We start from the raw sequence: 12283 nt of genomic DNA, 5'->3' as shown, positions 1-12283 counted from the left end.
TTAGTGTGCATCATCCTGCCAGAGAGCAACAGGAAATAAGGGGGAAGTGTTTGCGGTGAGAATTTTTTTTTCTTCTCTTGAACTAGATTATTGTATCCCTCGCGGCGTTGCCTAGTGGAGTAGCGGAGGAGTAGGCCTCTCAAGCAGGGGTGACAATAACTGCCGCGTCTGCATGATGAGGGGCATAGCCAGGGCTAGTGGCGAAGAACGCCCAGCCCCAAGTGACTGCACTTCCCCGCACCCTGCTTGCGTATATAAATACATGCATGTACAGCATAGACACCAAGATCCATCTTCCCAGTTCCCGCTTCGGGAGTTTGCCCTCCATCGCAGCCTAAGAGAGAGAGAGAGAGAGAGAGACGGAGAGACGCGGCGAAACCCTCGCCTGCTAAGAGTGTGTCTTGCTTTCTCTTCGGCTGTGGCCTCATTGACCTGAATTTGTGTCTCACCCACAGCACTTGCAACGTTCTTTTGTTGTTCTTTGACAGCTGAGTACTGATGGTCTGGTGAGTTGAATGGCTTCTAAGCTGTGGGCACACCTCAGTTTGAGTTTCTTTGAGCTGTCGTGGGGTTTCTTTTGAGCTGAGCGACCGGCTTAGTTGTGGTGCTTTAATAGATTCCTAGCGTGCAGTTTTGTGATTCTGTGAGCTGAATTAATGCGGTCGAGAATGACATTGTGAATTGGCTTCTGGCAAATGATCAGTATTTGTGATCCATGAGCTCGCTCTCTCTCTCTCTCTCTCTCTCTCTCTCTCTCTCGCTCGTGCGCGCTGTTTTTGATCAGCATCTATAAATATAAGAATTTTTTCGATTATACGTCTTTTGGTCTAGTGCTTCTGGATTTTAAGAGTTGGTCAGCGAAGACTCGCTTTCTACAGACATGCAGGAAGTCATGATATGTTTGCTTTACCTGCTCAGTTGTTTCAAACGCTTTCATCGGTTGCGATGCCGTGTGTTACGTGAGAAATGAATTGCAAGAAAGTTAGACCTCAAACTATCAAACGATCGAGAACCGATTCTGTCGTTGGATGATAAATTCTGAATCCATGCTCAGTTGTGAATCGAGTTCAGAGCCTTGATTTGCGAACTTGTAATTTGAAACTGTTGCAGATTCCTTGCAAGGTAAACAGAGAGACTGAAGGTGAGAGCCCTCCGAGAAGAATTATGGCGATATTACGAAGAGATGCTGCATTCTTCTGGCTGATTGCTTTTGCCTTGCCTCAGTGCTGGGCTGCGAGGCCACTCGAGGTTTCTGCCAAGAGCGCAGCTCCAATTCTCAGTGACAGGTACTCTAGAGGTCATTTCGATTACGAGATGTGCCCCACGTCCACTCATGACGGTTGCATTCTTTCGGCGGTTCTTTGTAGGAAACTGTTAATTGCGTCGTGGAAATTCCACATTTTAGTTTGTGATATTCATCTCCTTTCGTTGCCACAAACCCAACTCTCATGACTCAAGCTTTTGTCGCAGCGCCCACGTCCAAACCGACAATTTCACACGCCGAGTGCTCGCTGGCTGCGGATCCGGCAACCCCATTGACGACTGCTGGAGATGCGACCCACTTTGGAGGGAAAACCGACAAGGGCTCGCAAATTGCGCAATTGGGTTCGGCAGAAGTGCAGTCGGAGGGAGGAATGGTGAAATCTACGTTGTCACAGACGAGAGTGACGATGATGTGGTCAATCCTGCACCGGGCACACTCCGCTGGGGCGTGGTTCAAAGTGAGCCCCTATGGATTGTGTTCTCCCGCAACATGAACATCAAGCTGAAGGAGGAGCTGCTAATGAACAGCTACAAGACCCTGGATGGACGAGGTGCCAATGTGCACATTGCTGGAGGAGCTTGCATCACTGCCCAGTATGTGAGCAACATCATAATTCACGGCATTCACATCCACGACTGCAAGTCCACCGGCCCTGCGGACATCCGAAGTTCTCCCGACCACTTCGGATACAGGGGCAGGGCGGACGGAGACGCAGTGTCGATCTTTGGGTCCCACGACATCTGGGTGGATCACAATTACCTCTCTAATGGAGCCGATGGCCTGGTGGACGTGATCGAAGGCTCCACGGGCATCACAATCTCCAACAACTACTTCAGCAATCACGACAAGGTGATGCTACTGGGAGCTCACCCAGATGACAGCTTCGACACCGCGATGCTGGTCACGGTTGCGTTCAATCACTTTGGAGAGGGCCTAGTTGAGCGCATTCCGAGGTGAGCTTGCATCTCTACCTCAAATTCTATCTCAATCGCAGCACTGTATGGTTTCAATACCAGTTTGGTGTCGCTCTGTTCAGAAATTACTGGATTGTAATTGAAACATTCTTTGGCATTGTGTAGGTGCCGATACGGGTATTTTCATGTGGTCAACAACTATTACACCAGCTGGGCGATGTATGCCATTGGAGGAAGTGAAAACCCCACCATCAACAGCGAGGGCAACCATTTCGTAGCGGGAAACGCCAAGGAGATCACCAAGCGCATCAACGATGATGGCAGCAAGATTGACGGCTGGGAGAACTGGAACTGGCGAAGCGCAGGGGACTTGTTCGAAAACGGCGCTTTCTTCATTGACTCGGGGTCAAGAGGCTCAGGCAGCTTCTATGCCAAAGCCACCAGCTTCTCTGCTCGACCGGCTGTCCTGGTTGCCAGCATGACCAATGATGCAGGTCCGCTCATGGTATAGAAATCCGATGCTGGAGCGATAATGGCTGAATCAGCCAACCTAAGCTTGATTTTGGGGGAAAGATCAATTTATCCTCACATACATCATTAAGAGAGTTATTACAAAGTTATGGGGTTGTAAAATGGAGAGTGTTCTGCTTCTGGAGACATCAGCGGCCTGATGTGGACCCTTCTCAATGTAACACTAACTGTTTATGCTTGAGGGTGAGATAACGTCAAAACCTCCCGTCGACCTGACACAGAATCTAAGTGTTGGAGTTGAGCTAAACCGTGATTTTGAGATCTATGATTATCGATTACAATCGTGTGTAACAATTGTTCTCGTTCGACGTTATGATGCGCGCTTCTGACAAGCTCGCAGTCGAGGACTTTCTGTTCTGTTAGCTTAGGTACAGATTCGTCGTGAGATTTTTTTTTTTTTTATGATAATGTAGAAACATTCCATTGTACACACATTTTAGATATCAGTTGTCATTTCTAATGGATGTGAGCAGGGTCTCATTTCGATTTACCATCCAGGCTGTTTGCAGGTCCTTCATATTTTGCCGTTGTCCAATGATGTGCGATGGACTCTGTAAGACATGTGAAATTGCTACCCATGAATTTTGCCTGACTACATTATGCTCATCTTTTCATCTACAAGAGCAAGAGCACAGATGTGATGTTTATTTATCCCACTGTGGTTGGTGACAGGTTAGAGTAAGGTCACAGGAAGATTTTCCATCTCATTTTCCTTGCTGTACATTTAGCGCTTATGGTATTGACCTTACTGTGGACATGAGTGCGAGAGTGATTGATGTCTCATTTGGTTACACTGATTGAATACTTCATATTTTGTGGCAGTAGGCATATACAGTTACTTCGCAAGTATTCATCTTGAACTTACTCAAATTTCCTCATTCAGTTCCGTCATGTTGAGTGATCGTTACTAAAATAGCATGTCATTGTGATCGAACATCAAATTTGAGTAAACATGAATTCAATGTTCGCAGTGACGTTTGCACGACATGACGTTCACATTTACCAGATTGGGCTAGATTTCCAATGAACAGATGAATGTAAAGATGACAAGTCCCCTTCAAAGTAATGCTCGATTCCATGGACTTGGCAATCAAGAATTCATTTCAAAGTCGACACTACTTGTTTCATTAAGCATTCTCGTCGAATTGCTTCTCATAATCTCCGGCAATTGCAAGCATCAAAAAGCACAGGGCCCCAAAGACATTATGCGGCATTTGGTACTAATACAGTACATCTCTTTGACGCAACCAAAACCTACAAAAAAGCCTGCAGAAATAGACGCGACTTACCGCGATCCAAATAGTACAGTGACATCGAAAAATTCATTACCCATAGTTCCAAAAAAGACATGTAAATCGTCGTGGAATAGTCATCGGATTCAACGAGTTCCAGTATGGTACACTTGCGAGAGAATGGAGGATTCTAAGAATCTATGACCACCATGGCTGCTCGCCGGTTCTGAAGTCGGTCTCCGTCCAGGGAGAGAACACCACCTTGTCATCAACGACATCGACGTGTGCGAGAGCTAGGGACAGAGGAGCAGGTCCGCGGACAACCTTGCCCTGGTTGTTGTACTGCGAGCCGTGGCAAGGGCACATGAACTTGTTCTCAGCCTTGTTGAATGGCACCACACATCCCAAGTGCGTGCACACGGCGTTCACTCCATACGGTGCCAGAGTGCCATCGTTCTCCACGACGAGGTAAGTAGGGTCACCCTTCAATCCCTGAGCAAGAGTCCTGTCACCTGCAGGGTGAGTTTTCAACCATCCCGAGCTCGTAATGTCGTTACCCAACGCATCCTTCGCGGTCACACCGAGACCACCACCGCCGGAGCTTGGAGGCACGAGGAAGTACAGATACGGACCCAGAAGGCCAGCAGTGGGCAACGAGACAGCGCCAGCGAGCAACAGATTCATCAAGTTACGCTTCCCCATGTCGGGGACGCGCTCGGGCGCCGCGGCCGCAGCTTGCACCTTGACGGCTCCATCCTTCTTCGTCACAGTGTACCCAGGGGCGGGCACCACCACCAGGCAGGGGCTTCCACGCACGCCATTGTTGGCAGCGGCGAGGCTTGATGCCAAGCCACTGGAGAGCGAGGTCGAAGCCGCTGCAGCGGTCGCCATGGCCATAACTAGGCGGCAAATTCAAGGACTGTAGGCGACGGGTGCGACGATACAACCGGAGATGCTCCACTGCAGGGGCCGAATGGTTGCATCTCTTGAACTGGGGGGAAGTGGAGGGATCATAATTCCCTGGCGATGTGGTTCATGTGGTCGCCACACACCCAGTGCCGGATCTCGCAGGAAGAGTGAGAGAGTGGATATGGTTCAGTAGCCACAAACTCCAAGCCCTCCAATGGCGCCTCTCGCCTGGTTGCGCTACTTGTCCGCGACATCTCGGCCTGCCACCTTGGCCGTGTCTTCGCCACAGATTCATTCATTCCGAGTGTGTGCACCCCCCCCCCCCTTCACCTGAAATTGCGAATTAAGTGGCATCGTTTTCACACCGCGATTTGGATCCGCGGCGTTGTGAGGCCGAAGCGGTCAGCAGGATGGATGAATGAATGAATAAAAGTGGATGCATGTCTCTTTTCTTAACGTCATTCATCTGTTTACTGCAGTTCAAATTGTGTTATATTGTTCGCCATGTAATTCAGTTGATTGTCTTTGTGGTCAGATTTTTATTTATATATAAGATATATATAATATATATATACATTTATTTCATATATATATATATATATATATATATATATTTAGGAATGAGTCTTCTGAGAGATTTTAAATTCTGGTTTTCATATTTTTGGGATGTAATTGGTGGCAGAGAGTATCGTATTATGTTTGGGATATTCTAGTTTATTTTTCATATATGCACAGAATAGATTCAAAATAGTAGTAGAAATGATTGAATTAGATTCTAAGTCTATCAATAATTATTCTTTTGAAATATGTATATATATATATATATATATATATAATCCAAGGAGGTACATTTTTTTAGAAAGGAAATTAACTCTTGATTGGTGAAAATTAAAGAGTGTAAATTAATTTTCACTAGATTTTCTCAAGTTCCATTTTCTTAAATCTAATGAAACACTGCTTAAGATTACAAAAAAAAAATACCATAGATATAATCTTTTAAAAACACAATATTACGTAATAAAATATTGAAACTATTAGAAATATAAAACTCAATTTTTGAAGTCAATACTAATAAACAAAATTATGTGGCACATTTGAGACTTGTTGATCTAGCCGGAATTATAATGTTGTGAAAAACATGTGTGTGCACCAAATTACAGATCATAATTTTGACATGTATATGAAACCTCATGTTGTATCTTCCAAAAATAACATTTTTCTTTTCATGTATTATTGAGCTTTTCTACATTAAAAACAACAAGAAATAAAAATCACAACACATTTGTGCCAAAGATTATGATTCCATAATATGGCGTATTGTAAAATTTAAAAAAGAATTAGTGACCAAAAGAATTTTAAGGCCATAATGCCACCTTCCATGTTCTACAAAACAAAAAATTAATCTGATCATTCATTTTGAAAAAAAAAACATGCACATGTTTTCAAGCATGAACAATGCAAAACTGATGCATCAGTAATATTATTTGCATAATATGAATGTTTAAAACCGTATTAAACAAGAACATATTTTGTGTGAGAAATTGATGAATGACTGTTGTAATATTTTAACTACTTGCAATGAAAGTGATTAAAATCTTGACATTGATTCATTAAATTGGTTAGTCTTATACACAATATCAATCAAAAGTGGTTTGGAATTTCTTTTTCAAATATTACAAAATTCAAGCTGATGTATCATTCATAGGTAATAAGCTTGTGAACAAAAACAGTACCTGAATATTAAAATTAATTTTATGCTTATATATTATTTTTTAAAATACTTATAAAAATCATAAAAACTTTGAACTAAGTAAAAAATTCAAAATATCTACAATAGTTGGCTTGAAGTTTCAATAAAAATTGTCAATTTCATGACATGAAGAAGCTTATTTTACATGCATTCTACAGAGTGGTTATTGAAACTGCCTGTGAAAATCTGTCAAAGTTATGTTTTATAAAAATCATTATCTTTGAATGATTGAAATGGTTTTCAAGATGGTTTTTTTTTTTAAAGATTTGTTCTTGATATGTTCGCTGAAAGTTTAAAAGGGTAATATTAAATATGTTCAATCATATAAATAACTATCGTTGTAAACAAGAAGGATTTAAACAACACAACTGCGAAAAATATTATTGGTAATAATATTGATGGCGGTTGAATATACGATGTCATTAAAGAAATTAGCAAAACAAATTTTAATAATTGTAAACACAACACAATGAGAATCAAAAATATGTGTTGTAATAAAAGATTTGTCATAATGGATGTCATTAAATCATAGTTATTAGCAAGAGATAACAATGTGATAAGGATTATCATAAAAGAAGTTTTCAAAATGAATGTTATAAAAAAATAGAATATAATATCAATCTCCTCATTTGTTGCACTTCTTGAAAGGTAAGTTTTATTATATCCATTATCAATTTTGAATCTTTTGGAAAATAACCAAGATTATGTCTTTGTTGATTTTGCGATAAATTTTTAAAATTATTTTAAAATTATGATTTTCATCAAATCAAACATGATAATCTTCATGATCTTGAATAATAGGATATTAAATTGATACTTAATTTTCAGAACACCATACTTGACAATTTTTCATTTCAAATTGTGTTCCTGTAATTCTGTAAAAAATACCCGAAGTAAAATTGATCTAATCATTTTTTATATTGAAAATTCTTTAACACAGGAACAGAATTACAATTTTTATTCTCTTGCATTAGTCTATGCTGGTGATCATTTAATTGTTTTACTCTTGCCATTGAAGCTATGTCTTTTAATAGTATAACTGTTTGGATTTATTTACCCTTTTATTTATCTGTTTCCCTGTAAAGTCATGGATGAGAATAGAAAAATGTATTTGTTCACATTAAGATACTTGTAGACAATTAAATTTTGGAAATTGAATTTTAATACTTATTAGATAAAGAAATGATTTATTTATTTTTTAAATTTTATTTTTCAATGTTTGAAAATCACATACCAATAATACACATTCAATACTAATTCATCCTTGCACCTTCAACAAAACACCATAAATTAAAAACTACCTGAATCTTTCTGTAAAAGCTAAACAGTGCTCCAAGCATAAAAGCTACCATTTCACAAATCTAATAAAGATGTAATGATTTTTACTGCATGATAATATTATAAGCTGAGTTTTAAATTAAGATCTAAAAACTTCACGTCTAGAAATTAATGCAAATTCTTTTCTCAGAAGTTTCATTAACATTTTTAATCTGGTAATTCATACCTAAATAAGCAAGATCAAAATGATAGCAAACATGCATCCATATACATATATGCATACACATAGATAATTTAACAGTATACAATGAAAAATTTACAACATGCATGTATATGTAAAGATGAAAGTATATATATATATATATATACTTTCATATATGGTGTAACACTGTATATGAAATACAATAATATATATATATATATATATATATATATATATATACACCACCATGATGTAAGATTTAAGAAAATTTCAAAAATAAAACTTTTACTAGAAGTGGCAAAGTAAATGTTCTCTATTGAAAGGCATTAAATTTGTTTCTTGAATCAATATTAGGTATGAAAATAAAACAATTAAAAAATATTTGCAAAAATTAAATTAATTAAAAATCTAACACATGTTATTCTTTAATTTAAAAAAGTTGAAGTGATTCCAAGCACACAAAATTTGATTGTGCCTCAAAATATGAACAGTGGCCATTGTTTTTTTTAATAAACACCACAATCATAAGAATATTTTATTATAGGTGATGACACAAACTATAGATCAAATTTTGAACCTCCCATTCTGTCTTAATGGGCAATGTGGCCAAATATGGATTAACCTTTTGGAACCACCAACCAGTCTACTTCATGTCAAACAAGATTTCAGTCCAATAACTTGTATTTTGTTTTAATTTTACTTACTTTTAAAATAATTGAATTTTAGAGCAGCGCAAAACCAACTCAGGAAAACAAGCAAGGAAATCAAGTCATATTTGAGGAACAATACCATAGTGTTAAGGTCAGAGCAGAACCAAGCAACAAAAGTGGGGTTTGTTGAGTTTTATTTTTATTTTTTATTTTTTTATGGGTGGATTCAGTCAACCTGAATCAAACTCACAAATACTATTTCCTACACTATATTCTCAACTTCGCTTTAGATGTATCATTCTGCCGTCATTGCAGGCCATTCAACAACAATAAAGAAGAGTCAATTAACGACAAAAACCAAAGCATAATCCAACAGTGAATGGAGTGAGGGCCAACCAGTAAATTTATTTATAACAGGATTGAGCAAATTAATGCAAGCTTCATCGATTAATACTGCAGCATACGATTCTTTCAAACAAAATGTTTTAATTTATCAACACAACGTGTTGTTTCTGTGGTACATGAAGCCGCAAGCATCACATGAACTGGGTAACTACAGCATGAATCTATTTTCCTTTGAAGGTTGGCAAAAACTCAAACTGCAGTCACCGTTTGTGGGTCACAATCTCTTCCTTCCTCAAACCCTAAATCCTAAACCCTAAACCTACTTTTTTCCATAAGCTGTCTCTTATGTACACTTTCTTGGGATTTGCATCTGTAATCTGGGTCCCGCTTTCATCATCCAGAATATTTACTGCCGGGGAATCCGTTTTATTACGCGCTGCCGTAAAAAATGGAATCAGTCAATGGATTTATTTAACAAATATTTCTGAATAGTTTTGATCATTTTTGTAAAGTTTAGGGAGTAAACCCTACATTTGGACATACTTCCGAGCGGCTGAAGGATTTCCGTCGCTAAGCGCAACAACACTTCAAACTGATTTCGCGAATCGCAGATTCGCGAGCGGGCGAGAAATGTTTCGCCGCTGCCAAATGGGTAAACCATCATCTCTCGGCTTCGGGGCTGAATTCGCAGGCGCAGCCGGCAGAGACGTGGTCCTTGAGAGATTAGCAGGAGCGTGGTGCCCGGACGAATCCTCAAGCCTGTGGAGATGCAACCTCGTGAGAGGATATGAGTGAAGCACTGTAGCCCCCACCCCCACCCCGAGCTCGTCGTAATCGTTAACCATTGTGCAGAGAGACCCTTTCTCGCTGTCGTAAAAGTTTTTCTCATAACTCTCAGCGTCGTAGTTTGTTAAGATTTCATGCGATCGCCCCGGATGCACGCGGCGCTTAGCCTCAGCTCTAAACTTCCTCAGAGCCTGCTTCCATGCTGCAGGCTTCGCAGAATGGTCCTGTTTGTCTTCTATTACCCGTCGACTACCGGGTTGCACCACCCGATTCTTCTCCGTCGCCGATTTGTAGTTAAGCTTCGGTGATTGAGTCTCCAGGTTGCATGATGAATCCTCTTCATTTTTACCCGTAAACCTCCTGCTTCCGAGATTCAAATTTCCTAGGAAGGATGTGGACAGTGACCTGGACCTGGATCGCTGCAGGCGGTTGGTTGTTGTCCGCTCAGCAACTCCGGTGTCTGCATCCAATAGAAACGAACGCGCAGGGCCGAGCTCAGAATCTTTCGCTTTACGCGGACCAAAGCAGGCAGTGAAATACTCCCCAGAATTGATTCGAATCAACGATTTCGGCTTGAAGGCGGGGGGGATGTCACGACCAAAACCTGACACGTGAGAGGAGATGGAGCGGTCCGCCGCAGCAGGAGGCTCGTCGGCACGGTTCACGAGCATACATCCCAACGTATCTACCGAGCTATAGCGTCTGTGTCCGATCGTCATGCTCCCCGACGTAATCAGCTCTCAAGCACACAGCACCAACTCTCCACGCCTGCAAATCGCACAACCCTGGACTAGACGAGTCCCTAAAATCACTGCCAACCGCAACACTGTGGGAACTAATACTCCGCGACGAGCACTCTGAAGTGGCAGCAAGAGAGAGAGAGAGAGAGAAGACCAAAGTGAGAACCACAACTGAGGTTTTCGAAGGTTGGCGGAGGAATTTGAAGCATCATCATCATCATCATGGAATCAGTCGGCGGCGACGCGCCGTGCGAGGAATAGGCAGTAAGGAAGGGGAAAGGAATTGGGGGATAGGAATTGATGCAGCGCCACCAAGCATGACTGACTCACCGACCACAGGGAGAGGGTTGACTGACTGACTGACTGATTGACTGATGGATTACCTGGTTTCCCACAACGCGTTGCAAGCGAGTCGGCAACGGCGCTTCCACCTCGTGGATTCCATCCCCGACCATCCATCCTCTCTACCACGAAGACATTGCCGCATAGGACCCCCCCCGTGCTCACCACTGCGACCCTGCTTGCTTGCCTTTTTCTACTTTTTCGCTTAGCCATGCCCGCTTCTGCCCGTCCACAGACGCTCGTTCATCCAAACCCACTTTCGTCCCCCGTCCGTCCACTTGACTTCCGTCTCACGTTCACGAATGCCCTTTCATCGATTCTTTTTATCATCTCGAGTCTTTGGTTGTTTGTTCCTCTACTTTCGTCCAGCGACGCCCGTTCGTCCACGCCGTTTCCATACAGCGTCCAAGGGTGTTCGTTCGTCTTCTCCTTTTCCGTCTCGCGTCCGTCGAAGGACGTTCGTTCGTCTACGGTGCCACATTTCAACGTCGCTCAGTTCCGTCCGTCCCCATGGATCGTCTGTGTGAAATATTTCATGTGGAAGACAAATAATGGAGAATTGAACACGACATGAAATTAATGTTTAAGTCATGTCTTATTAGTGGTCAAAGCATTGTATTGAAAGTGTGTAGAAAAATGTTACAATACTTGAAGAGGCTCTAATAGAATTTCCAAACAAATCCTAGAAAGGTCTTCATGAAGTACATTTCTTTTCAGGGAGAATTCATGATACATCCTCAATTTAATTTAGTAGTCTATAAATGATTATAAAAGTTTCACCAATTGGTAGATTAAATATACCAAATGATTTACATTTGATCAAAAACCAATAATTGAGGATATTTGATGTTACTAATTATAGGTGAAAAAGTCTTTAACTTTATACATTCATCCATCCAAATGAAGTTCTTTTAAATTAGACAAATTACATATAGATGTGGGATTTTTATTTATTATTATTATTATTATTTTATTTTATTTCAATGCAATTATATATCTTCATTTCTTATTCAATCCAATTCACTAATTGTTGGCAAAAGTCTATCTAATGACAAATTTTCTTTCAAATGCAATATATGAAGACATTTGAGGTTATCAATTGTATCTAGCACAGTCTTCAATTTTGTACATCCATCTAAATGAAAGCTTCTTTAAATTAGATAAATCTTCTATTGATATAGGATTTTCTTCCATTTGAATGTACCATTGCATCATAATTTATCAGTCATTCATATTCATTGTTTAATAGTGGGAATGTCACCTCCCCAAAGTGTGGGGTAAGGGGCGACTCACGTAAAGGGAATCACTACAAGGTAGTGATTGTGAGTAAAGCCCATAAA

At 40.7% G+C, this 12283-nt stretch overlaps 2 protein-coding genes and 1 long non-coding RNA gene across 3 annotated transcripts; 1 reads left to right on the top strand and 2 right to left on the bottom strand.

Annotated features, from left to right (window-relative positions):
• Positions 1-296: 296 nt before the first annotated feature.
• LOC112279947 (putative pectate lyase 5) lies at positions 297-3204 on the top strand. Its single transcript, XM_024514760.3, has 4 exons — positions 297-506; positions 1111-1286; positions 1471-2217; positions 2344-3204. The coding sequence occupies exons 2-4, from the start codon at positions 1165-1167 to the stop codon at positions 2687-2689; spliced, it is 1215 nt and encodes a 404-aa protein (XP_024370528.1). The 5' UTR covers positions 297-506; positions 1111-1164; the 3' UTR covers positions 2690-3204.
• A 2524-nt stretch (positions 3205-5728) lies between these two features.
• On the bottom strand, positions 5729-8172 carry LOC149989605 (uncharacterized). Its single transcript, XR_016502340.1, has 3 exons — positions 7835-8172; positions 6482-7677; positions 5729-6233 (listed from the first exon to the last, which is right to left on the bottom strand). It is a non-coding gene; the product is annotated as an uncharacterized LOC149989605 (long non-coding RNA).
• A 1024-nt stretch (positions 8173-9196) lies between these two features.
• Positions 9197-10764, bottom strand: LOC112279554 (uncharacterized). The gene is made up of 2 exons (XM_024514121.3): positions 10466-10764; positions 9197-10321 (listed from the first exon to the last, which is right to left on the bottom strand). Exons 1-2 carry the CDS (start codon positions 10578-10580, stop codon positions 9663-9665), a joined length of 774 nt encoding a protein of 257 aa, XP_024369889.1. The 5' UTR covers positions 10581-10764; the 3' UTR covers positions 9197-9662.
• Positions 10765-12283: the final 1519 nt, after the last annotated feature.

This window comes from Physcomitrium patens, chromosome 3 (genome assembly GCF_059467195.1).
Source record: "Physcomitrium patens ecotype Gransden chromosome 3, ASM5946719v1, whole genome shotgun sequence".
In the NCBI taxonomy this organism is placed as follows: Eukaryota; Viridiplantae; Streptophyta; class Bryopsida; order Funariales; family Funariaceae; genus Physcomitrium; species Physcomitrium patens.
This window is presented reverse-complemented; position numbering and strand designations above follow the sequence as displayed.